Source organism: Eulemur rufifrons, chromosome 3 (genome assembly GCF_041146395.1).
Source record: "Eulemur rufifrons isolate Redbay chromosome 3, OSU_ERuf_1, whole genome shotgun sequence".
Classification (NCBI taxonomy): domain Eukaryota; kingdom Metazoa; phylum Chordata; class Mammalia; order Primates; family Lemuridae; genus Eulemur; species Eulemur rufifrons.
Window position 1 is genome coordinate 1438248 of NC_090985.1, and position 19992 is coordinate 1458239.

Here is a 19992-nt window from a genome sequence, read left to right on the forward strand (position 1 = left end):
CCCCCCGCCCCCCAGCCCGGCCCGGGAGCCCGGCTGGCCCTGCCGAGCGAACGAACGGGCTGCCCCGCACCACGCGCCTTTGTTCCCGCCGGTCCCAGGCCCGGCCGTCCCCAGGCCCGCTCCCCGCTCATCTGAATGGCCCCCACCGGCCCGCCCGGCCTGGGCACTGCGCCCCGGGATGCGTCCCGGACCCAGTGCGGGGTGGAGGGTGCGGCCACGTCCGGCCTGGGCGCCCGAGCACCTGCCCGCCCGCAGCTCCCGACCTGGGGGTCCCACCGCCCCAGCCCCAAGTCTCGCGGTGCTACGGTCGGACCGGGCAGCCGCGGCCGCCGCCCCCGCCGCGCGACAAAGGCCGCACCGGGAGGAGGCGGCGGGGAGGAGGCGGGGAGGAGAAAGGCGGGGGCGGCGGAGGAGGGAGCGGGAGCGCGGGGAGCACCGCCCGCCCGTCCTTTGTGTGGCGGCGGCGCCCGGGCCTGCGCCGGTCCGGTTAGCGCCCGCCCCGCGCCCGCCCCGCGTCCCGCCCGCGCCCCGCGTCCCCGCCCCGCAGCCTCCCCAGCAAGATGGCAACGCCGGCGGCCGTCAGCGCTCCGGGTGAGTAGCCGCCCGGGCCAGTGCGGAGCCGGCCGCAGCCGCAGGCCCTGCCGGGCCGGATTGGACCGGGCCCGGGGCCCAGGCTCGGGGCTCAGGCGCGGGTCCGGGGCGCGCAGCCGGGTGGGGCGGGGAGCGGCTGTCACCGCGCGGCAGCCTCAGCATCAGCACCAGCCGCGCCGTCCCCAGCCCATCTCCGCCCGGCCCGGCCCGGCCCGGCGGGCGGCGGACCCTGGCCCCACGTCCTCGGAGTCCCAGGCCGGCCCGGGGGCCCCATTCTGAAAATAACCGCTTTTGCCTTCCCCGGCCCACGCATTTTTCTCTTCCGGTCCGGCTTTTGTGCATCACGGGTTGGCCAGTCTCGGCGGGCGTGGGTGCCGCTGTCGCTGTTGCTGTCCCAGGGAAAGTTTGGAGCCGGGACTCAGCAGGGCGGACCCCCTGGACTGTCCCCTGCGCGCCGGGTTCTGGGCCTTCCGCGGCCTTCGCAGCTGGCTGTTGTGTGTCCTCGCCATCCTGGGCACGAACCCACCTGTGATCATGTAGCTGGGCACGAACTCACCTGTAACCAGGTAGCCGGAGCGCCCGGCCCTCCCAAGTCCCATCCCCCGCCTTGTGGGGCCGCCAAGACTGCAGGGTGCCGGCTGTGACAACTGTGCCCCCTCCGAAAGAGTCCAAAGTGGAAAGAGTTCTTGACCCAGGGCAGTGCCAGCCTGTCCGGGCAGTGGCACAGGGAAGCTTCCTACCTGATTGCAAGACAGTACAGGGTGTTGGAGGAGAAGGTGGACGCCTGGCGGGCACAGTGTTTTGGGTGGGCACAGCGTTTTGGGTGGGCACAGTGGGTTGCTAGGTCCCTGCGGAGGGTGCAGGGAGAGTCACAGGTCAGCACTCAGGAAATGCCCAGCAGAGAGAGGTCAGTGTCAGTGGTGGGTATAGGTCCGGCGAGGAAGGATGCCCGAAAGAAAAGTGTCACTAGAAGAGTCAGGAGCCCAGGCCCCCTGCTGTGCATGGTGTCAGGGAAGGCTTTGGAGATGGGTGCTTTGGCTGCACCTCCAAGTGCCGGAGGTGTGAGTGTGCAGAGACGGGGCTGAGAAGGACGCGGCAGGAGTGACGCTGGACAAGCCCCAAGCACAGGCAGAGGGCCCGGGGTGGCTGGGGCCGCAGGGACGGAAGAGGCAGCAGCGGGTCTTGGACATGGCCAGGCCTTGGCAGGCTTTGAAGGACAGGCCGGGGAGCGTGGACTTTCTCCCTCCACATGGAGAGGGAGCCCTCAAGGGTATTGAACAAAGAAGTCAGTGATCACTTTTTCTGGAAGATTCATTTGTGAGCCATGTCCAGGAAACATGGAAGGGAGGGAACAAGAGTGGAGGCAGGGAGGCCAGGATGAAATGAGGCTGGTGCTGGGGAGGCCAGACTTAGTGGCAGTGGCTTGGAACGGAGAGGAAAGAAAGCAGCGTTGGGCGGTAGGGGAGTTCCTGACTTGCACTGGGTAGATTTGCGGTGAGGCCAGAGCAGGCCAGGGAGAGACGGGGAGCTGTCCGTGCAGACACCAAGGCGAAGGGCCGTGCAGTCGCAAGGAAGGAGGTTCCACTAAGAGACACAGGGACTCATGAGAGAACTGACAAGGCTCAGAACACGGAGCAGGAACGTGAATGCTTTGAAGACACTGTTGCACTCGTTTGCTTGCAACTGAAGCTGCAGTTTCAACCCATTCAACTACTTTAAAGTCAGTAGAAAATTGATAGATTTAAATGTTATGAAATTAGAAAAAGCAAAAGAATTTAAATGAAGACATTTTATTCCCACGTAGGTGTATACTGGGAATAGGGATGAAATCTTTGGTTAGTTACGTAACTTATATACCATTACATCACTGTTGGACACTGCTGTGCCCACGACACTGTTCCGTGGGCTGCGTGCAGTGAAGGCAGGGCGGCCACCGGGCGCGGCGCTTGGAGCACAGGAGTGAGCCTCGGCCCGCGGGACGTGGATGGGGCCAGTGCAGGGTACTGTACGTTCATGTTGTCAACGCCTGGCCAGCTTGACAGATGGTGACAGCGTGTCTTCTCTCTGTTGACAGAGACACCGGAGACCTTGAGCATGGTGGGGATTTCTCAGGTGCAAATTCCTTGAGGTGATCACTGTCCTGTTATCCATTGTCATTGCCTTTGCTGGTCCCCTGTGGTAACACTCACATCTGGGGGGACGTTCTTGCCTTATGTGACTTTCTAGCTTCTTCTTTGGGGTAGAGGGTTTAATCTCCAGGGATATGGCTCAAGGTTTGAGCCAAAGGAGAGAGTTCAGATTCTATGGGCAATTTACAATACAAAGAGGCATGGCATCCAAGACTGACGCCCGGAGCCTAACCTCAGATGGGCAGGCGTCTTGTGACACTCTTTGAGTTCTTTTCTCTTCCTCTCCCCTCCCCAGACGCTGTTGCTTTGCAAAGAGTAAGAGCTTGGTAAACAGAGCCGAATGGATTGGGAGGCACCAGAATTTATTTGTGCTGCTAGTTTGTGCCCAGGGTACAAAGGCCACAGCCAGTCACCTCCCCACCCCCACCCACTTGTTCCTTGTTTTCCAGCTGACCACTGCACACCAGCAGAACCATCTGCAAGGACACTACTCTTTGACAGGCTCTCTGGGGCCTGAGTGATAGATAATGCTGGGTCTTCATACTCTCATATTTCTCAGCTGGTGTGAACCAGGTTCAGACCTCTCAATCTGCTCCTCCCAGGCCCCTGCTTGGGTTTTAGGTTAGGATCCTACCCGCTACTCTGGGGGAGAAAGAAGCATTTGGCTCTCAGCTGTTCCCCTCGTGGCTTCTGCCAAGCCAGCCTGGGTGCCTTTCCATCTCCTGTGGCCCCTGGTACCTCCCCACTCCGGGCTGTATCCCGTCCTTGCGTTGGTCACTGACACTGTTGTACTGGCTGATTTTCTCTGTTCTCTCTGGCCAGCGATGACATAAGTCCTCTAGACTAGAGGATGGAGTCATAGACTCTCCTGGGTGTGTGTGTGCGTGTGTGTGTGTGTGTGTTATTTATTTTGGTACCTTTTTGGGTGATATGTAAGCATTTCTGATTTATACAAAAAGTGAGAGTTTGAATGGGTTACGTGCATGAAAGGGTCTCTGCCGCCAGAGTGGCACAGTTAGGAAGGGGACGTTTCCCCAGTGCCGTTGTTCTGTTTCAGTCTTTTGTCCTTTGAGCATGAGGTAATCAGGTGCAGATTTAGACCACGATCTTTAGGAATTACGCAGTATATGGACATTCTCTGAAATTAGTATTTGAAGAGAAATTAGTAAGCCTTGCGTATTTTAATGGAATTCAAAGTTGTGTTTTAAGAGATTTAGAATTCTACTTTTTTTCTGAAATCAATTATTAGACTTTTTTCCCCTTTCCGGTTTCCGGTCTTTGGCAATTTAATCTGGAATCGATTGTGTGGTACAGGAAGATTCTCGGGACAAATTGCCGTAGACGGAGGGGTGTTTGGATGAGCCTAACAAACATATTGAATATCTGTGACCTGCCAGGGACTCTGCGGGGCACAGGGGGATGTGAAGGTGAAGGAAAATGTCCCTTGACCTCAGGGAGTTCTGAGCCTGCCAGGGGAGGCGAAAGCAGAGCAACCTTGTAACGAAAGGTGCGTGGGCACCATAGTGAGAACCAGGGAAAGCCCTGTGGGGAGGCAGTTTCTGTAAATGGGCCTTTTGAGAGAGATTTTGACCGGTAGGGAATTTGGGAAAGGTCACTTTGAGCCGGGGTTGGGGGTGGAGTTGGGACGGATCTGTGACAGTGTGTCGCTCTGCCAGGCGGGTGTCTCCTCAGGGCTGCTGGGGACCCAGCCGGCACCCAGGAGTGGGGGTAGATTTTTAGCTTGTGAGACACGCGTGCTGTGCGTGTGAGCCGTGCAGCCCGGGTGGAGCCGGGGCCCCAAACCAGCTGAGCACGTGACTCGGCCCGACCTGTCCACAGCCCGTCTTTCATTCGAACTGCGAGCACATCAATTGCGAGGCACATCATCATCTTATGTACTTCTAAAAAAAAAAACAAAAAACTATCGCCAATTCCACTCTTACATACTTTCAATTATAAAGCATACCTTGATTTCAGCGATGTCGACCTTAGCATCAGTAAAATACTGTGCATTAAGAAAATGTCAACTTTGTTGCCTGAGCACCTACGTCGAAAAGCCCACGGCCTTCTTTTCGCTAAAAAACTGTGAAGTTTGCCCTGTAGGCCTGTGTCAAGGAACCCGGCGATGAACTAACGGCCTTTTTGGCTTCCATCGAAAGAACGAAAAAAAGAAAAGAAAGGAGTGATACCTGAAAAAGAGAGGTTCATTCATTCTTTCAGTATCTGTTAATACTAATCTATGTGTGTATGTATAAATCAATTTATTTTAAGTAATTTATTTTTAAAAAGGCTTTACTTTTTAAGAGCAGTTTTAGATTCACAGCAATATTGGGAAAAAGGTACAGAGAGTTCCTGTGTACCCCCCACCCTCCCCACTGTGACATCCCCCCCAGAGTGGGACAGTGGGTACAGCTGGTGACACTGTTGCCATCACCCACAGTCCTGGTCTGTACAGGGGTTACACTTGGTGGGTTCGGACAAACGTACACGGTGCATCCGCCCCTGCAGCGCCCCGCACAGTGTGTGCCCTGCCCTGAAACTCCTCTGTGCCCACCTGTTCCCTCCTCTCTCCCAGCCCCCGGCCACCGCCCTTCTTTTTCCTGTCTCCATGGTTTTGCCTTTTCCAGAATGTCATATACGTGGAACCATATAGCGTGCGGCCTTTTCAGCTTGGCTTCTTCACTTCATAACATGCATTTACGTTTCCTCCATATCTTATGTATGTATTTATTTATTTAGAGACCGGGGCTCTCTCTGTGTCGCCCGTCGCGAGTGCAGTGGCTGTTTGCACAGGGGTGATCGTGGTGCACGGCGGCTTTGAACTCCTGGGCTCCAGCGATCCTCCCGCCTCAGCCCCCTGAGTAGCTGGGACCGCAGGTGCGCAGCCCTGCACCCAGCTCCTCTGCATCTTTAATGGCTTGAAGGCTCGTTCTTCTTAGTGTCGAGTAAGAGTCCATGGTCTGGATGGACCACAGTTTATCGCTTATCCGTTCACCCACTGCAGGGCATCTTGGTAGCTTATGAATAAAGCCGCTATCAGCCAGTCTTTATTGAGCAACTGCTATGTGCTAGGTACTGGTTTCAGTCCCGGGGTCTCCGTGGGGAGCAGGATGAGTACAGCCCCTGCCCTCGTGCTGCTTACAGCCCAGCCAGACAGTCACGGAAGAGTCACATGAGTAGGTTAGTTACGAAATGTGCGATGCTTTGAAGAAATGATCTCTGGAGATAAACCAACCCAGGGACCTGACGTAGATGGGAGGATTAGCAAAGGCCACTTGGGGTCATCGAAGGCTTCTTTGGGGAGTTGTCCTTTGAGTCAAGGTCGGAGGAGGAAGAGACCCCGTGAGGAAGAGCGTTGCAGGCACAGGGGCTGGAGGCTGGAGGCGTGGGCCGGAGAGCGGGGCCGGGTGAGCGTGTGTGCGAAGCAGGAGCCGAGGTAGGGGCCGGCTCGAGGGGACGCGGAGCCTGGGTCAGGGGCTCAGGTTCGTTCTCCAGCCCTTGGGAGGGTGTGGAAGGGTTCGAGCGAAAGCGAGGGACGTGCTCTGACGTGCATTTGCAGATGCTCCGCGGCTGCTGTGTGGGCAGCGGGGCCAGGGAAGCCCGTCGCCAGACAGGTGGTGCTGACGTGGGCCGGGGACTGTCAGCGGAGAGGGACAGGGGTGGATTTGAGGTCTGTCTGGAGCAGCGAAGCCATGACACACGGCGCAGGGGACCGTTGTAGCCTTGTCCCTCCTTGCAGCTGGGCAGGGCATGTCCTGCTGGGGGACTGTGCCGTTACGGGAAGGTGTTAGGGGAAGAGTCGAGGCCGACGCCCAGCCTTCTGTCCCACCACCTGGGTGGTTGGAGGTGGTGGGAACAGGGTGGGGGCAGGTGGCTCGTGGGGCTTGCTCAGGCTTCAGTACGGGACGGCTGGGTCTCAGTGCCCCTGAGACACGCTCGAGGAGCGGTGGGGGAGGCAGGGTCGGGGGGCCCAGGGATCGGGGCTGGGGAGAGCCGTAAGGGGGGTGCCAGCCGGTCTCCAGCAGGTTCTCGAAGTGCTGTCCTCGGGGTGCGTTGGGTCACAGAACAGGGAGCCTTGGTCTGAGTACCTTAGTTCCCCAGCAAGCGGTGCTTCCACTGAGAGCCTATGTCTGCCCGTCTGAGAGTCACCGCAACACAAGGTCACAGCCACAGGGAGGTCATTTCTGCGGCACTTACCTATTCATTTTCGTCTGTCTGTCTGTCATCTACCTATGCGCCATCTTCGCTGTCTCCATCTCAAATTTGTGCCGGGCTGTGACATAAGGAAGGAGCTTCCGGTAGTTAGACTCGTCCCCAGCGGCCCGGGCGGCCTGGCGGGGCCCCGCGGCTCTCAGACGGCGGCAGGTGGGGGCTGGTTCACCGTGCAAAACCTCTGTTCAATGAATAAAGATTATTTCCCATTTTTCGTCAAGCTCCTTCTCACTCGAAGGCTTTGGCTGCCGCGGCGCCCCTGTTTCTGAAGATGAAGTGCTCATCTGTCCCTCCTTCCTCTCCCCACCCCTCCTTGTCCTCGTCCCCAGCCATTTCCCGTCCACCTCCTCTTTCCCTCTGGTCTCAGCCTGGATTCTGCTCCCTCAGGGAACCTGCCCTTCTGTGCGGGGACGGGTCCCCCCCACGCACTCGCCAGGGCCCGGGGGCTGTGCTAGCCCTGGGCCACCCCCTACCTGGGACTGAATGGCAGGTTGTGCGGTCATGTCGCCGGTGCCTGTGCCGCCGTTCTGACCGGAAGCCCCGTGACGGGGAGGGGGGCAATGTGTCCGTCACCGGGGCGGCCCGGTCCCTGCCATATCCCCTCGCGCACAGAGGGGGAGGTTTTGTCCATGAGTGGCTGGATGGATGTCCGGGAACTGTGTGATATTTTTCTGTGTGGCTGCCGTTTGGTGTCTGCTTTGGAGAAAAGACAGCCTATGTCCTGTGTTTGTGGGTCTCTGGAACCAAATAGGACAGATTGTCTGATCTAGATGCTGACTTGTGTTTGTGGGCACTGATTTTGATCTGAAAACCCTACCAAGATAATCTCTATGCAAACCAGCTCCTCTAGACTTTATAGCAAGTAAAGGAGCCCGGACACAGTGACCTTGAAACTGTTCCCAGCAGGGAGCGAGGCCAGGCCGGGAACAGCTTGGAAACTGGCCGGTGGTGGTGGGAGTTTCCTGCTAAAGGCCCACTGGGGTCCCCCAGGAAGGGTCCTCTCTGTGCTGCCTCTGTGTCGCACGTGACACTGTGACGTGGCTCACTGAGTCGCCAGCAGGCCCCGCGAGGCAGACCACAGGCTGGCCCTGACACTCAGCCCCAGCGGTGTTCAGGAAGGTGCGGCAAGGTCAAAGGTGCCCGGCAAGGTCAAAGCTGCCTTCGCTGCCCTCTGATGGAACAGGCAGGCTCCAGAGTGGGAAGCTGAGGCCTCTTGCAGATAAGCAGAGACCCCGTGGCTGCCGGGACTATAACAACTTGATCATTTTTCAGGCAAATCCACAAAAATGCCAGAATGTTTACAAGTAGGTATTTCCTGCTTTTGTGTGTTGTAGGAAACACGAGGCATATTTTGCCGCTTTGGCTGTGTTGTGAGAGCAGCCGGAGCAGGGCCGGGGCTCTTCTCCCGGTCCCCGCGGAGGGGCTGGCTGCTTGCTTCCCCAGAGCCACTGCCCCAGACAATAACGGTCTGTGTGGATTGTGAAAAGCACCAAGTGAGTCTGCCAGCCACAATTAACGTTTTGTGTGTCCTTGCAGACTTTTGGTGAAATGCTGTGTGTGTGTGTGTGTGTGTGTGTGTAAAACAAAACAGAGTCATTCTGAACGTACTGTTCGGATGCCCTTTTTTCCTTTATTAACAGTGTATCCTACAAGGACACTCATTTCAGAGGCCGCGCCGCAGTGTGCTGTTTAATGCTGTGTCCTAATGTCCTAGCTCAGTCTCTCGGACTCAGGCGGGTACTATTTGGTGGGCTTTTCCATTGGTCAGAACTGCACACGTCGTAATGAACATCCCTGTATGTGAATGAATTATGCAGACGTGATTTTTCCTTAGGGCCACTTCCTAGAAGTGGAACCGAACAGTCAAATGAATTTACGTGCTTTTATTTTACCTTGCTCTCCACAAAGGTTAAGCCAGAGGCTCAGAAACTCACCTGGAGTCCCCCGTGTATACGGGGATTGGCAGGGCACGAGCCCAGACACGTGTCCCTGCTCTTGCAGCCCCAGCCAGGCTCTCTCCCTGCCCACCTGGGAGGCCCCTTCGTTCCCCTCCACGCCCTCCCTCACCGGCTCACCTCTCCCACGTGGCTGTCTCCACCTGCAGGTGCCACTCACCTGGGCACCTCCGGTCACTGTCTGTTGTCCACACATCCTCCTTGAATTCCAACCAGACCACCTGGCCGAGCAGTCCCCAGGGCTTAGCACGGGGTGAGCTGATTTCTTGTCTTCCCTGCCTGTATTTTGTGCTATAAGACAGGCTGTGGGAGTTATTCCTGTTCCGGAAGGTTCTAGCAACTGAGGATGAGTGAATTTGCTTTGACTTGGTGACCCCTGCTTTCCTCCTGAAGCTCTGGCAGAGGGCGGAGCTGCAGGTGGAACTGGCACCTCTCCAGCCAGGCTCGGGGGGCAGAGGACAGCCTGGCAGGCAGGACAGTCGGGAGGACTCAGGGGCGCCGTGTCCAGGGCGGGGAGCACCGGGGAGTGGCCTTGGAGGGATCCAAGCCTCCCGAGACGGTCAGCCGAGAGCCCTGCCAGCAGCTGAGTGCAGGAGGAGGGTGGTCTAAGGTACCCCCACTCCTGGGACCTGCAGTGCCCGCTTTGGCCACCAGAGGCGCTCTGCCTGCTGAATTTGGCAACTTCTGTCTGTTTTTGCCCCGACCTCCCCATTGCCCTAACAGCGGTGGGGAAAAGCCACGGAAATGGCTAAGTGGCTGAGGGAGCCAGGACAGGTGCAGGTGGCCCTGCATGGACATCGGTAGACGAGCTGAGTTCCAGACTCGGAGGTGACGGGACACCTGACGCTAATTTGCGCCCCAGTATTTCGATCCATAGCTCTGCAAAGCGGTGTTTCTTTCTTGTCTTGAATAGACCCCGAGCTGGGCAGCAGGACAGCTGGGAGACCTGGACACAGAGGCTAAGGGTGTGTCCACACGGTGCTTCCCTGCTGGGGACATCGGCAGTGTCTGGAGACATTCTGGGTGTCACAGCTCCAGGGTGACACCGGAGGTGCCGCTGGCATCTGTGGGTGGAGGCCGGAGCTGCCAGGCACCCGCGGTGCCCAGGACAGGACGGCCCACCGCAGAGTTCACCCAGCCCCGGGGTCACGGGTGCCCAGGCTGAGAAACTCTGGTCTAGGGGACGAGACTCTATAGGCCTCCAGAAGTGGCACCTGGACAAGAACTGAGGGGTCCCCAGGGTACGCGGCCCCCAGTAAGGGGGGCTGACCACCATGAAACATGCCAAGAAAACATCCTTTAGAAGCAGGATGATGCTTTTGAGATAACTATGAAAGCCAAGATGGAAGTTAATTTGAATGTGAAATAACAGAACTGCAAGAAGATTTTTTTATTATTATTATTTTTAGAACAGCGTTGCTGTTTCTATCACATCAGCAGTTTGAAACGTGCACAGTCTGGAGTCGTTTGCCGTGATTTGATATGCTTGGTGGCTTCCAAGTCCCCCGAAGAATAAAATGAATGAATGTGATCAAGGATCACAGCTGTGTTCTCTCTTTTTTAGAAAGCATTTCACACCAGAAAACTTCCAGTTCGGTCCAGCCAGCCTCCCTGCACACGGCTCCTATTCCCCGCACAGAGGGTGCTGGGCGGGGGTGGGGTGGGGGTGGCGCTGGGAAGATGCTGGAGAAACAGGTTGGCCGCGTGTCCAGCCCAGCTCCAACGCGGGCACCGCTGGGGCAGTCTGCGCACATTTGCACAAACGACTGACCGAGGGGGCCCGGCGAGCAGAGGGGAAGGTGGGCCCTCCAGCTCTTTCCTGCAGGGAAGAAGGAAAGAGGCAAGGGGACTGGGTGAGGGGTTTGCGGCCCATTTTGGGACCAAGTGTGGCCTTTTCCTGGTCAGTGTCATTTACGGCTGCCCGCCGGGTCTGTGGTGTCCCCCAGATTCTGCAAAGCCGACATCTCCCGCGTTACTCCTCCCCCGAGGTCCCCTGTGGCAGCGAGTGGCACCACCATCCATTCATTGGCCCAAGCCAGACATTAATTATTTTAATTGCTTATCCACCTAATTAAACAAATATTAATTGAATGCCAACTGTGTGCTCACAGTGGTGTGCAGGCCCAGGCGTGGTTTCTGCTTTCACGGAGCCTTCCCGTGTGGCGGGAGAGTCAGCGTTTATTAAATAATAAGTGCTAGGAAGAAAGCCGTCTTTGTTTCCAGATGCAACAGGAAGCCACTGGAGTGTGTGATCGGGGCGGGATGTGACCAGAGGTCCGTCCTGCACGGCTCTCTGGCTGCTGGGTGCGGGGCACACTTACTGGTAGCCGGGCGGGCGGAGCGAGGGGGACCTGCCGTGGCCGTGTCAGCAGCCCTGGTGGCAGTGGCCGTGGGCAGGAGGAGACAGCTGCTGGAGGTGGTCGGATACAGGAGGGGAGAGGGAGGAAGTGGCGGGGTTCCTGCCTCAGCCCCGGGGTGGGTAGCTGCTCTTTTCCATCCAGAAAACACCGGCTGAGAGCTGGGTGTTTGGGGCTCTCTCGGAGGGGTTGGGGGGAGATAATGAGTTTGGTCTTGGACATGTTGAGTTTAAGGCACCTTGAGTTCAGGACGCCCAGGGGAGACGGGAATTTGCCAGAAACCTCTGAGTTGCTTTATTTCCCCCGGAGTGAGGACTCCCCGCCACCCCGCCCGCTGGTGCACAACTAGTGCTTAATAAGTATTTGTTGAATGAATGAATGAATGAATGAATTGGCTTCCAGGCCCTCCAGGTCCCAAACCAATGACAGGAGATGTGTCCGCCACAGGGTTTTTTGTTTCTGGTCATCTTTTTATGCTGAAGTAATTTCAGGCTTGCAGAAAAGTTGCAGGAATACAAAGGGCTCTTGTGCACTCGCCTCCCAGATTCCCCCGTTGTTACCATTTTACCACGTTGGCTTCATCGGCTTTTCTCTCTCTCTGTCTTCCATGCCATTTGAGAGTGAGTGGCTCACGCGACCTGCCTTTTAACTCCAAATACTTCAAGGTGTGTTTCCTGAGAATAAGCACATTCTCCCTCGTAACTGCAATTTATGACCAGGATCAGGAAGTTGACATTAATGTAATAGCATCATCTATTCCGCAGACCTTATTCATATTTTACCAGTCGTTCCTCACAGCAAAAAATTTTTTCTGGCCCACAGTTTAATCGAGAATTACAAGTTACATTAACCTGCAATGTCTCTTTAGTCTCCTTTAATTCTGGAAAAATTCCTCCGTCTTTTTTTTTAGTCTTTCATGACCTTAACATTTTTTGCAAACTAAGGCCAGTTACTTTGCAGAATGTGCCTCAATTTGGTTTTGTCTCATGTTGCCTCACGATGACATTGGAGTTGTGCTTTGTTAAAAGTTTAATTTTTTTTGGCAAGAATACTGCAGAAGTGCTGTTGTATCACAAGATTACTTTTAAGGGTCATTACTTATTAATAAAAGTGAGTCTCTTAGTTGATGAAGTCCAGGTCCTGTGTACACAAGGCTCAGGAAGGGTGGCTGGTGACCCAAGATGCCACTGACCTGCTTGGCGAACCTGCGTGTGGGGTCCTGTGTGCCACACGCACACGCGGGAGCTCTACATGCTTCTCCTGGGGTGCGGGTCCCAGGGGACTGCTTTTAAAAAACTGGCAAAGTTAACACTTTCCTAAACTAAATATCAACTTCATTTGACAAATAAAATAATTATAAGCTAACTATGCAAAGATTATCATACCTCTAATAAAGGCAATGGGGAGGTAAAGTGTTTAATTACCAACTTTCCTGAACACAAATTGAAAAGCTTTCAGGCAAGGTGCTCCCATGGAATATGCCGGAAACACACTGCAATTAGCAGCTGGATTCTTTGTTCTGATGGCAATTACGGCGCCATTTGTCCTGTTCCTGGTTGCTGGTGCATATGCAGCTTAGATGTGTATTTGCATTTGTTTTGGAAGTTAATTTACTATTTCTTTTAAATTCCATTTAAAAAGAAGTTTGTATTTTACTGTAGCTTCATTTAAAAAAGGCCATGTTTTGTTGTCTGACACAGTGACTTAAAAATCAGATTTGGGGGGGGGGATATAATTTGCCTGCAGAAACTTGCTGAATTTTCCAAAGTCTGAGAATTCTCCAGCCCCCTCCCCTTCCCCTTCCTCCTCCCCCACCTCCTCCTCTTCCTCTTCTCCCTCTCTTCGCCCTTTCTCCTCCTTCTCTTTCCCTCTGTCTTCTCCTTCCCTCCTCACCTCCTCCTCCTCCTCCTCCTCCTCTCCTTCCTTCTTTCTCTCCCCCTACCCCCTTCCCCAATCTTCATCAAGGAGCGGGAGGAATGGGGTGGGGTGGAGACGTTTGGTCCACAGGGTAGTTAGGACGGTTCATCGTGCTGGGCAGGTGACTGAAAACCTGGACTCCTCTGTGCGAGGTGCTTGGTGCTAACGCAGACTCGATTCACTGGGAGACGGAATAGACGTTGAAGGCCCGGTTTTCCCACCTGCGAAATGAGTTCACTCTGCTGTTCTGCGTGTTTGGGATCCAGAGGTGGCAGGACACTGCGTGGCAGGGGACCAGGGGACTGTGGCACGTGGGCCGGCTGGTTGCCCTGTCACTGCTGCCATTTCCTTGTGTGTAAAGTGGGGCGACCACAGCGCTTGCCCCCTTTGGCTGCGGCGAGGTTCTGTTCACCAGTGTTGAGGACGTGGCACACGCGGGCACCGCGCAAGTGCTGCCTGTCCTCACTGTCCTTGTTCCTCCGCGACACCGCAGTCGTGTGGACGGAACAAGGCACGGGGGCCAGGACCGAAGGGCGTCTTCCCAGCGGGGCGGTGAGAACCCGGGCAGCAAAGCACCAGAAGTGCTTGCTGAAGGGCGGAGGTCTCTGGTGAAACAGGAAGCCCCGTCCTGGGCACTCGGGCAGCCGGGCGCATGCAGGATCATCAGCTGCCCCTGCTCTGGGCACTCCCAGGCCCGCTGCGGGGAGGCCCCGGGCCCTGCCTCTGCGTCCACGCTGCTCACAGCCCCGGGGAGAAGGACCTGGCAGCCTCCTGCTCCTGCTGGATCCGGGCTGCCTCCCCCTGCTGTGCTGTGACAACCTCCCCGCGACCCCTGTCCGTGCAGGGGACTGGCCCTGTGCATGGCTCCTGCTGCCGAGTGCAGACCAGGAAGGCCTGTGTCACTGGCAGAGGACGGTGACGGTCCCGTTGCCCAAGGACTGTTCTTCCTCCTGGCCCCTCCCGTGCTCTGGACGACCAGGGTGGGACCTGACCTCCTGCTCTATGGGACCCTCTGTTGGTGGCCCGGCTGCTGCGCCCTCGGGCAGGCGCTGCTGCCCGCACACCTGGGACTTGCCTCGGTGGCCGCCTCCTCACCTGGCGCGGCTGGCCGCAGGCTGAGCGCAGCGCCCTGGGGCTCTGCACCGCGTTCCTGGACAGACAGGAGTGAGGACGCGTGCCCCTTTCTGTTCGAGTTTACTCCCTCGTCCTCATTCATTTGTTCATCAACACCTGTTGATTGAATATCTGCCCTTCCTTAATCACCGTGCTTAGGTGCTGGGAACCCCGGGGCAGAGAGAACGACAGTCCCGGCCTTCGTGCACGGACGGTCAGTCTTCCCGCGACTCCCTCTCCGCCCCGCCCCGCCCCGCCCCGCGGCGGACTCTTCCGGGTGCAGCGTCCGCTGTGCGCCGCCAGGTGGCGCGGCCGGGCCGCCCCGGGCAACGCTCGCTGCTGCCTGCGCGGGTCCCCGGGGGGGGGGGGGGCTGCTGCCTGCGCGGGTCGGGGGGGGGGCGCTGCTGCCTGCGCGGGTCCCCGGGGGGGGGGGGGGGCTGCTGCCTGCGCGGGTCCCCGGGGGGGGGGCGGGCTGCTGCCTGCGCGGGTCCCCGGGGGGGGGGGCTGCTGCCTGCGCGGGTCCCCGGGGGGGGGGGGTAGGGGGGGCTGCTGCCTGCGCGGGTCCCCGGGGGGGGTAGGGGGGGCTGCTGCCTGCGCGGGTCCCCGGGGGGGGGTAGGGGGGGCTGCTGCCTGCGCGGGTCCCCGGGGGGGGGGCTGCTGCCTGCGCGGGTCCCCGGGGGGGGGGCTGCTGCCTGCGCGGGTCCCCGGGGGGGGGGCTGCTGCCTGCGTGGGTCCCTGGGGGGGGGCTGCTGCCTGCGTGGGTCCCTGGGGGGGTGGTGCCTGCGCGGGTCCCCGGGGGGGGGGGGCTGCTGCCTGCGCGGGTCCCCGGGGGGGGGGGCTGCTGCCTGCGTGGGTCCCTGGGGGGGGGCTGCTGCCTGCGTGGGTCCCTGGGGGGCTGCTGCCTGCGCGGGTCCCCGGGGGGGGGGGGCTGCTGCCTGCGCGGGTCCCCGGGGGGGGGGCTGCTGCCTGCGCGGGTCCCCGGGGGGGGGGGCTGCTGCCTGCGTGGGTCCCTGGGGGGGGGGCTGCTGCCTGCGTGGGTCCCTGGGGGGGTGGTGCCTGCGCGGGTCCCCGGGGGGGGGGCTGCTGCCTGCGCTGGTCCCCGGGGGGGGGGGCTGCTGCCTGCGCGGGTCCCCGGGGGGGTAGGGGGGGCTGCTGCCTGCGCGGGTCCCCGGGGGGGGGGGCTGGCGCCTGCGCGGGTCCCCGGGGGGGGGGGGGCTGGCGCCTGCGCGGGTCCCCGGGGGGCTGCGCGCACACGGGGCTGCCCGTCTCGGAGCTTCCGAGTCTGCAGGTGAGGCCGGAGTTGGGGTGGGGCGAGATGTGCGCCTGTGACCCCAGCTGCAGGTCCAGGGACCGCAGGTCAGATCCACCGAGGCAGGGCAGCACCAGGTCCGTCCCGACACCGCCCCACCTGCTCACCTGGCTCAGGTCGCTCGTGTTTGTGGACTCATCGGATCTTCCTGACGGGCGGGCTCACTAGCCCCATTTCACACGAGTTGAGCCAAGACTTGAAAGTCTGATCCTGAGTCCCACTGGCTCTCCCTGGCTGTGGGGACAGAAGGGCCGTGGGCTCGCGCGCGTGGGGACAGGAGCCACAGGTGCGGCCGGGCGGGCAGAGCCAGAGGGCGGGCAGAGCCCACGCCCGGCCTGGCCCTGGCTCCGGCCTGCAGCTCCGGGGCAGCCCCGCCTTTGCCTCTGGGCTTGTGATTTCTTATCTCTGACATGAAAGATTCCTCCCGAAAGCACCTCTGCTGTGGCGGGTCCGGGAAAGTCCCCGGAGAACAAGCTGAATAGACAGTCTCGGTTCTCAGGGAATTTTTCGGGAATTTGGGGAGATAAACAGATGCTCTTCCTGTGCCTGGCAGCAGGGCGGCCTTGAGTGACAGGGCGCTTTGCGTGGGGGCCCAGGGCCAGGCTGTTTGGGAAGCGCTGGAGTTAGGGGGGCCTGGCGGGAGGGGACAGTGGGCTCCGTCTGGGTGCAAAGCCGGGCAGTGGGGGACCGGCAGCTGGTGGCCACAGCACCCCACTTCCTCATCCAACCTCCATCCTATTTCTCTGAGCCATGCTCCCCATTTTCCCATCTCACACCAGCACCCATGTTCTGAATCTGTCTTTTAACTCTTCTTCTATTGTACCTTTTTCTTATTTTTTTTTCTTTTTTTAAAAAGAGCTTGTAAGCATATGAATACATGCAGTGAATACACAGACGTCCCCGGCTTGCGATGCTTCCACTGACAACTTCCAGCTCTGTGACGCGTGTGAGTGGTCAGCACATTCAGTAGGAGCCACACTTGCAATTTTGAATTCTGGTCTTTCCCTGGGCCACGGACATTCAGTACCACACACTCCCACGATCTGGGCCAGATCATCTAACACAAAGCCCATTTTATCATAAAGCGTTGACTGTTTTCTGTCGTTTATTAAGTACCGTACTGAAAGGTTCTGAGCACATGTACGGTAGGTTAGGCTAAGCTGTGACGTGTGCTAGCTTAGCTGTATTAAATGCATTGGCTTAAGGTATTTTCAACTTACAATGCACTTATCAGGATATAACCCCATCGTAAGTGAGGAACACCTGTGTGAATGTAGCTACTATGAACATATGAATACAAGTTATAAATGTATAAATATATATATTCATTTCCATAACAGTGACTTTATTCCCCCTGAGAGTCAGTGAGATGGAAGGCTAAGAACATAACCTTTCCCGGGATAGTTGGCCGTGGGTAACTGAAACTATAGAAAGTGAAATTGCGGATAAGGGAAGCCTATTGGAAAAGGTTTGGCAGTGATCGGTCAGGCCAAGGCAAACAAAAATAAAGCTGTGGTCAAATATTATAATAAAATCAGCAAAAACAAAATTAATGTCAAAAAGTATCTAATGGTCCAAATTGTGGTATATGTGCACCATGGAGTACTATTCAGCCATAAAAAATGAATTAATATCTTTTGCAACAATCTGGATGGAACTGGAGACCACCCTCCTAAGTGAGGTATCTGCAAGAATGGAAAAACAAACACCAGTGCACTCACTGTTAAACTGGAACCAGCCAATCAGCACTCATGTGCACAGACGGAAGTAAAACTCAACAGAAATCATGCAGGTGGGAGCCGGGAGGAGGGGATGGCTAGGGAGTGCACTATCTGGGTGATGGGCACACTTATAACTTTGGCTCAAGCAGTAAAAAAGCAATCCTGCAGCCAAAACATTTGTGCCCCTGTAATGTTCTGAAATAAAAAAAAATAAATGAAAATGAAATAAATAATTTTTTTAAAGTATACTAAAAAAAGGTCATTTTAACCTAAAACTCACTGGTTTTGAAACATGCACCAAGAAACATTGTACAGGGCTATGGACTGTCTGCCGATACTGAGTGTGAACCCCACCTAATTGCTGTATTTCCTCTGACAAGTTAAATCCGCCTCATCCCTGCCAGCTGGGCCGTGTAAACAAACATCCGGTCTCATCGGTTGTTCTCAGGAAGGTTCCTCTTTTCCCTGGGGCCGTGTGTGGTACCTGGGCCTCATCACCTGTTCCCTGGGGCCGTGTGTGGTACCTGGGCCTTGTCACCTGTTCCCTGGGGCCGTATACGACGCCTGTGAACCGTGGCTGCTTGAGAGATACCCACTACTGGTCCCCAGGGGTCAGTGGAAGGCAGCTCTAGCTGTCTGGTCATCGTTTAACCTAAGTGGGCTGTTAGGAGATTGGAGCATTGAAAACTAAACAACCCTAGCAAACCAACAGATGAATTAAATAGCCACTAAACACAAGTGAGTAGAGAATTAATGACTTAGAAAGTGGAATGAAAGAAACTACAGAGAATTCAGCAGAGAGGCAGAGTTAGGAGATGGGAAAGAGTCTCTGTCGGAGACAGTGGGGAGGACAGGAGGGGGAATATGCAAAGGGAAGGGGCTGGTAATTTTTCAGAATCAGTGACAGTCATTGAGCCATCGATTTAGAAGCCACAGCAAATTCCAGGTGAGAAAAACCTAAAGACATTCAGGCCTACACGAAGTGCAGTGGCAACAGAGAATACCGAGGACAGAGGACATCTGAAACGCAGTGACAGACCGCAGGCAGGTCACCAGGCCCCCTGCGGGGGACGGCAGGTGAAGGACTTCTCGATAGCAATAGTGCAAGTGGGAAGATGATAGAGTATTTTCAATGCAATACTCCAGCTGAAAACAATTGCAAAGCTAGGATTCGATACTTGGATGGTTTGTCTTTTAAGAATGAAAAGAAAAGAAAACCATTTTCAGACAAGCACATGAAGAGGACTGGAAACCTCATTGAAGGAGCTTCTGAAGGTGGCACGAGACCCAGGTGGGTTCTCAGATGCAGGGAGGGTCAGCAAGGAAACAGTGAAGACAAAAATAAACATAAATATGCTTTGACTATAAATAACAACAACAACATGTACTTTATGGGGTGGTCCGAGGTAAAGCTGTGCAGTTTAGGACGACTAAACTTTGCTAAGTATGCGTACTAATGTTTCTAGAGTCGTGACTAATGCATAAGAGTATATAACCTCCACACTAGACGAGCAGCTAACAACAGAATGAAAGCCATAACTTTCCCTCCCAACATAACAGTAACAAAGGAGGGAAAGGGAGGAAGTGGGATAAATAGAGAGCAAAGCAGTGGTAGAAATAAATATGCATATGTAAATGGTCCCAGTAAATGGACTAAATTTTCTGGAATTGTTAGGAAACAATGATTATCAAATTAGATTTTTTGAAAAAATAGAGCCATACGTGATTTACAGGAGACATGTTTAAAGTATTATATGGCCAGGTGCGGTGGCTTACACCTGGGATCCCAGCTACCTGGGAGGCTGAGGCAGGAGGATCACTTGAGCCCCAGAGTTCGAGGCTACAGTGAGCTATGATTGCACCACTGCACTCCAGCCTGGGCAACAGAGTGAGACCCTGTCTCTAAAGATAAATAAATATATAGGTAAAATAAAATAAATATTTCATTCACAGCTTCAATTGTGTAGGTAATGTTTTATTTCTTAAGGTGGGAATTTGTATAAATGTTCATTTCCTTATATATGTCTTAAAATTTTTCATAAGTTAAATTTTAAAAATCCACTCAAACCAAATTAAAATGACAATGAAAAAAATATTTTTAAAGTATATGACAGCGTTCTTATCAAATATGTTTAAACGTGTGTATGTATGTGTGTAGGTGGCTGAGTGTGTATGTCTATATGCGCGTACGTATAAACAGTAAAGGGAAGACGAAAACCTCAACAGGAACATTTTTTGAAATATAGAAACAGGCAATTCAGAAAAGAAATAGTAATCAGGCAAAATCACATTTGGCCTCATTAATAACTAATGAAATAAAAGTCAGAACGAGAATACTGCTCGTCCGTTTGGCAACGGCTGAACAGCACTGTGGTATCTCGGGTCGTGCGGGAAGCTGGTGCCCTGTTGGTGGAAATGCAGATTCGTGCACGATTTCTGGTGGTGGTGAACATGTGTGCGTGTGCGTGGGTGTGTGTGTGTGGGTGTGTGTATGTGCGTGGGTGCGTGTGGGTGTGTGTGTGAGAGAGAGAGAGAGAGAGAGAATCATAATCTATTTGCCGGGATTCTTGCAGCCCTAAAAGACAGCCCAGTTCAAAGTGGCTTAGGTAAACCAGAAAGGCATTCTTCATAAAACTAGGATATCCGGGTGAGCGTCTGGCCTCAGGTACGTCCCCAGGAGCGCTAGCG

General features: G+C 55.8%; 1 protein-coding gene across 1 annotated transcript in view; it reads left to right on the plus strand.

Annotated features, from left to right (window-relative positions):
- Positions 1-548: 548 nt before the first annotated feature.
- Positions 549-19992, plus strand: part of ARNT2 (aryl hydrocarbon receptor nuclear translocator 2) — a 158324-nt gene continuing 138880 nt past the window's right edge. Inside the window, exon 1 of the mRNA XM_069466528.1 lies at positions 549-591. Coding sequence (XP_069322629.1) covers positions 561-591 — 31 coding nt within the window. The 5' untranslated portion in view covers positions 549-560. The remainder of the gene's footprint in view (positions 592-19992) is intronic.